The sequence below is a fragment of the Hippichthys cyanospilos genome, chromosome 5 (assembly GCF_059441005.1).
Source record: "Hippichthys cyanospilos isolate Australia breed blue-spotted pipefish chromosome 5, RoL_Hcya_1.0, whole genome shotgun sequence".
Classification (NCBI taxonomy): Eukaryota; Metazoa; Chordata; class Actinopteri; order Syngnathiformes; family Syngnathidae; genus Hippichthys; species Hippichthys cyanospilos.
This window is the reverse complement of record NC_142373.1, coordinates 18260793-18266792: the sequence shown is the minus strand read 5'-3', so window position 1 is coordinate 18266792 and position 6000 is coordinate 18260793. Positions and strand designations below refer to the sequence as shown.

At 38.4% G+C, this 6000-nt stretch overlaps 1 protein-coding gene across 2 annotated transcripts in view; it reads right to left on the bottom strand.

Moving 5' to 3' along the window:
• LOC148423856 (partitioning defective 3 homolog B-like) overlaps positions 1–6000 on the bottom strand; it is a 118281-nt gene that overhangs the window by 73420 nt on the left and 38861 nt on the right. For both annotated transcript variants that reach the window (XM_088415659.1, XM_088415658.1), the window contains exons 13-14: positions 2811–3002; positions 2426–2584 (exon numbers count right to left, since the gene is read on the bottom strand). In XM_088415659.1, coding sequence (XP_088271785.1) covers positions 2426–2584; positions 2811–3002 — 351 coding nt within the window. The remainder of the gene's footprint in view (positions 1–2425; positions 2585–2810; positions 3003–6000) is intronic.

Genomic DNA, 6000 nt, shown 5'->3' with positions numbered 1-6000 from the left:
ATCTACGCTCACGGTTCAGATCTTAACATTGTTATGTTAATGTGTAATAGCCTTTGATATGCACAGTCCATATTTCTTAAGCAAACATGATAGCTGCAACCAAAGAGCTCGAAAAGCCTTTACACTTGTTTTCAAGCACTGGTACATACAATAATATGTCTGAAGCAATGAAAGACATTATGTGTGCTCATATATGTCAATGATGCGTGACCTCTAAAAAATAATTAATAGAATTTATCCAGCACTAGTGTAAACATATAATGCATGATAAAACCGTTAACATAAAAAAAGTTGCATATAGCAAATATATGAGCTTATAAACGCTGTCGGATTACTTTTCAAAGGCAGTTTCATTGATATAAATGACCCTGCAGACTTTAATGCTGACAGCCTGCCGTTCCTACTGATCACAAAAAAAAAAAAAAAAAAAAAAAGGCTGACAAATATTTCAGCTGGCAACAATGCTGTCATGATTCTGATGTCACTTAGTCTCATAGTCCAAAATTTCTGGGGAGAGAATTGTCACAAATCTCGCTTATGTTCAAAGAGAGGTAAATAGTGTGCTGCTAATCAGTTTACGTCAGAAAAAGCTGACAAAAAATAACAAAACTTGGTCACGCATATGCAGTGAAAATGTGTTATTTAGTGTTCTGTGTTTAAATTTTTTTCACCAAGCATTTTTTTAATGTGGTGTTTAGGGGCTACATAAACAAACTTGACTTGAATTACAAAGCCCACAAACGTAAAAAAATGAAAAGAAAAAAATGACAAAAAAATGTTTATTTTGGTCAATATATGGTCAGTATGTATTTTGTATATACAGACTATCAAAGACAATTTAGCACAACGAACCAGCACGATGCATAAAAAAATCTGTCCAACAAAAAGCACACAATTAAATCTTAGAGATTTCTGCATTATGACAGAACATCCATGATATGTACTTCCCCTCCATTAACAGTATACGACGCAAAAAAAATCCATTTACATTCGAGTCAAGCTCACCGGGCACAAAGCCCTTGATAGATTCTACAGAGTGATGCAAAGTGGATGTGCTGAATAGCAGCCAGGATGAAAAGAACCTTTTTTACTTATAAAGAAAAGAGATACAGCTGAGAGATGAACACCAAGTCACACACGCGCTCCCACAAAAGCACAAGGACAAAACCAGCGCAAATGCTCCTTTGCAGTTAGCTGGTAAGAGCAGAAAAGAGAGCGGGGAGACTAGTGTCAAGTATAAATGGAGCTAAAAGCAGTGAAAAGTCAGACTGGAAAGAGGCAAAGTCAATAGCCTGTGAAAAAGAATTCTACTTCATTCCACAAGGGCCAAAGAAAGGAGACAGGAAACAGTCTTGGAAATAAGTATCAAATTGATGGAAAATTGAATATGTTAATGATTGACGATTGGGGTTTCTATGCTTTATGATGAATAGAATACGGGCGCATGTGAAGTTTTAAGTAACACGGCTGCTTCAATAGTGGTTAACATATCTGCTAGGGATGCATCGAAGTGAAAATGTTTGCCCGAAATTGAAAACTTACCCTGGCTAACTACCCCGAAAAAAGGAAAGAAAAAAATAAAGAAATCAACTCTGGGAACAAACTATAACATTTCAAGCTGCATCCAGCACAGTTCTGTCAATGATTTGAAGAAAAATCAATAAAACTGCATACTATGGATGGTGGGAATGGTATTGTGATTCCATTTTTTAACACCTATTTACAATAGGCCACTTTTAATGTTAATGTTCCATTTTTTTTTTTTCCACAAAATGTCTGACTGGGCTTGAACGCACCACATGCACTGCGAACATAGTGAGTGGCAGCTAGCGGTTTCTTAGCGTCTTTAATCACCAATTTCCTTTGATTTTTTTTTTCTTTTTATTTGCGGTGTGTCGATTGTTGGTCACTCTGATGTGAACCAATAAAAAAATCAGAGTCGCATGGGCTCAAGCTAGCTACTAAACTAACAGTTACAAAGGCCAACTTCAAAATAAAAGCCTCCTGTGAGAATTGCATTGTCGTTCATGTATTATTTGGTGTGTTTACTTTGTAGTTGGCTTTTCAGACGTGCAGTTGCTATGTTACATGATGTTGAGTTTATTTTATTTTTTGCTTGACCGTAGTCTCAGGAAAGAAGTGGTAAGGTTTGAGGCAAGGTTCTATTTTTGACCAGCTAAAATGCTTCAAATTTTTTGCGACGCCCCTTCTCCATCTCCTGTGTGTTTGTGTGAAATCCACACAGACCCTTACTGTTTTTTGCGTCATCATAACGTTAATTTTAAGATGTATTGTTTTGTGCATCCCTAATATTTGCTTCACAATTCTATGGATCTGGGTTTTGAATTCCACTGCCAGCCCTTTTGCATGTTCTCCAGCCATGTATACCATTACAAAAAAGTCATGTGTGCGCACGTGTGTGTACCTTCACGACTCTCATCACCACAAGTTGAATGGTCCCTCTTACGTTTCCCTCATGCGACATGGAGCGGCGGAGTGTCTCCATGGCCACGTGATTGGAGCGTCCGAGCAAAGACTCGCCATTCACAGCCACCAGCTGATCGTTGACGTGAAGGCGTCCATCCTGGACCAAAAGCAGACAAGAGGATAGGCTTGTCATCAGTGCTGTTATAGAGGAGGCTAAAAAGCGCTATTTTTTTTTTAACTAGAAATGTTACATCTAAATCTGAACAAAACAGAACACAAACGTTTTTGGAAAGAACACAAGAAAAACCCATCTGAAATGAGTGAGAGGAATGATGACTTGAAAATGAATGCACTGGTTTTGGAGAACAGGGTGGATCTGTCACCTTGTACGCAGCTCCTCCATGAATGACAGATTTGATGAAAATCCCCAAGTCCTCGCCAGTTTCCCTTGACTTGTTTCCTTTGAGGCTGACACCCAAACCTGCTGAGCCAGAATCATTGAGGGGCACCTCGAACATGAGCTGCTCCTTTCCGTTCTCCAAAATTAAGCCAGAGTCACGGGAACCCTCGTCTTTCTAAAGTAGAAAAGAAAAACAGGAATATTGAAATTCTACTCTTTTCCAATTTCCCATCAAATTAATATTACATTTTTGCTGACAGCATTTGATGCTGTTAGTTACTCAAAACATATGCAAATTACATTCCAGAGAAAGTCAACCCAAAAATGTTCTAAACGTTAGGTTCAATGAGCCCAAATTAGTCAAAAGACTCGAAGTCCTATTTCTTATTGGGTGTGGAATATGAATTAAGCAGCATTGTCAGGGGGTGGCCATTTTGCCACTCGCTGTCGACTGAAAACGACATCAGAGTTGCTCATGGCTCAAGTTGATTTATAAGAACTCACCACACCCAAGGAAAATCAACCAATTGGAGACCGAAGATGTGAACATCTATCATCAATCATTTGCCAATTACCTTGGGTTTTAGGAGCCTGAATAAAACTACTGCGAAACATCCACTTCCTTAAAATAAATAAAATGCCCATCCTTCTGTCTCAAAAGCATCAATCAAATCCTGCTAGCGTTTTTAGCAGTGCAAAGTCCCCCCTTAAAAAAATGTGAACATCACTGACAGCAAAAGTCTTTTCCTCCTGGTTTCACGTTTGCTTTTATCAACAAGGTTTCTCCAAAGCTACAACAAAGGATGTATGCTGATCATTCTGTAAAGCCGGGCAAAGCAGAGCAGAACATTCATCATCAAAGTACAGTAAGCGCATGTTCCCAAGCAACGGAAGCATTCCCATTTGCAAGTTGCCTGCGGCTACAACCAGTACAGGGATAATCTGTCAGTCGTCTGCCTCAGGTGAACGCCGACATAATAGGCATCCATCATGATCCGTGTAGCAATTGCAAATGGAATGCGTGATGACAGCTAAAAGGTTCAACAAGATGCGAGATGGGCCGGTTTCCAGGGCTACGGGGACTCGCAGGTTGAACAGAGCCTTAGAAATAGAGCTGGGGTACGGGCATCTTCTCTAAAGCAGCGGCGAATAAGACATGCAAATTTTAAGATGGCTCTTATCAGCAAGGTAAGAGCTCTCACCAAAGAAGAGACCCACAACAAGGAGAGTAAAAAAATATAACAGCCTGGTCTTCAAAATTAAAAACCCTGTTGGAGTGAACTCTGAGATTTGTTGGTAAATACGTTGAACGTTTGAAGATAATTGCTCAATACTTGTATTGGATGGGAACAATGCAATGCCGAATTGTGAAAATTAAGGTACCCTAATTCCCCAAATATAAAAAGTATGGGTGTGTCCTATATGCAATAACTTAAAGATGTGTTTCGAGGAAGATTGATCTGCAGATTGATCAGCAGGTAGCTTACATCATTGTTATTGTGTTTAGCATGAGTTTTGCATGGTTCATCTTGATACACATTGACCAGAACTATTTATAGACTATTATTAATAGCAATTGAACAGTGAAAATTAGTGTTAGCTTACCTTGTCATTATTGCTAGTGTCGAAAGGGCTCTTGCTGACAAGGTTTTGAAATGCTGGTGAATCCACTGTGGGAAGTGGCAGCATATCTTCTACGTATGACATACTCGACCACGAATCTCCTAACCTCTTGAGGTCAAAGTGATATCTCTCAGCAAGAGATTATATTCTTCTTGTCTTCATCTCTGACTAAATGAAAGTAATGGTCATATGTCCATCTTGTGTGTGTATTGTCCATATTCAACCTATCGTCTATAGCTGCCACATTCATCTCTGCTGTACAATCAACAGCAAGTAACCATTTTGCCCTGGACATTTCTCCTCCAATCTAGCTGTGTTTTTGTTGAATTCTGGGATGAAAAAACAAAACAAAAAAACCACTACTTTCAGGATAAAAATGCATTGTAATGCATTGCGCTACTCTCATTTGTAACGAGTGCAATATTACGATTTTTTTGTGTGTAATATAATTACACTACCGAATTACAGCAAAAAGTAATACATTACAGTACTTTTGTAATGCATTACACCCCACACTATGTGTGACCAAAAGAAAGTAGAGAAGGTACTGTATGCTAGCTAGAGCTCGACAAAGTCTGTAAGTCAGCGGGGCACAGTTTCACAAATTCAGAAGAGATGACTGCAGTTTTTGATTGTGAATTAATAAGAAATTCATTGTTTAGCATTTTTAAGTTCCAATTTATCTACTTGCTTATATTTTGGTCATTCTAAATTGGCATGTTGACAATAAGACATCTCATTTCACTTTACAGGGGCATTAAGAAATTGTAATATTTCTTGTATGTGGATATACTGTAGCGCGTAGGGATGGCAAATCCTTTTGGTTAGTGCACTGTGCTCCGATCAGACTGTCAGTCCAGACAGGATAGGAGGCACCACAACCCCAGACACAAAAGATAAACACCAGGAAGAACTGCTGACAGATAATGGAACTGAAAATGATTTAGACCTTTGAGTATAATTTACCACTTATCATATGTGTTACTACTATTTCGACGGTATTTTATTTCAACATCCTTAATTCCGATCATTTCCAAGAGTTCAACATGTTACGATAATAACAAAGAATGCATTCAGTTTGGAGAAAAAGGTGGTACTTTGTACCAAACCTAAAACAACAGATCTTCGCAGCAGATTTGGATCCTGACATTGGCAGATATTGTTCATAAAAAAATCTGACAAATGCAAAGCATGGTATGTTGTTTATCTAGCTGATTAATTCCACCTCGTTGTTGCACGATGCATAACACAATCTCTAGTGACTTCTTCAGTGGGTTTCAAGAGAAGAGAGCAGACAGAAGCAGCACTACTAATCAGTGTGTGTTTGTGTGAGAAATTAATAATAAATAAAGCTTAGCATTGAAATATGAAACCATTGGAATGAGTCCATCCAGATATCTAACACATTAAGGTGAGATATACAGTATGTCTGATGGCCAACTGTTGTTTAATAATGACTATAAAAATCGGTCAAATCACTTGAGAATACATAAATAATAAACACCAGTACGGTATGCCTGTGTGATTTTCTATTGGCTGTTTTTGGTACT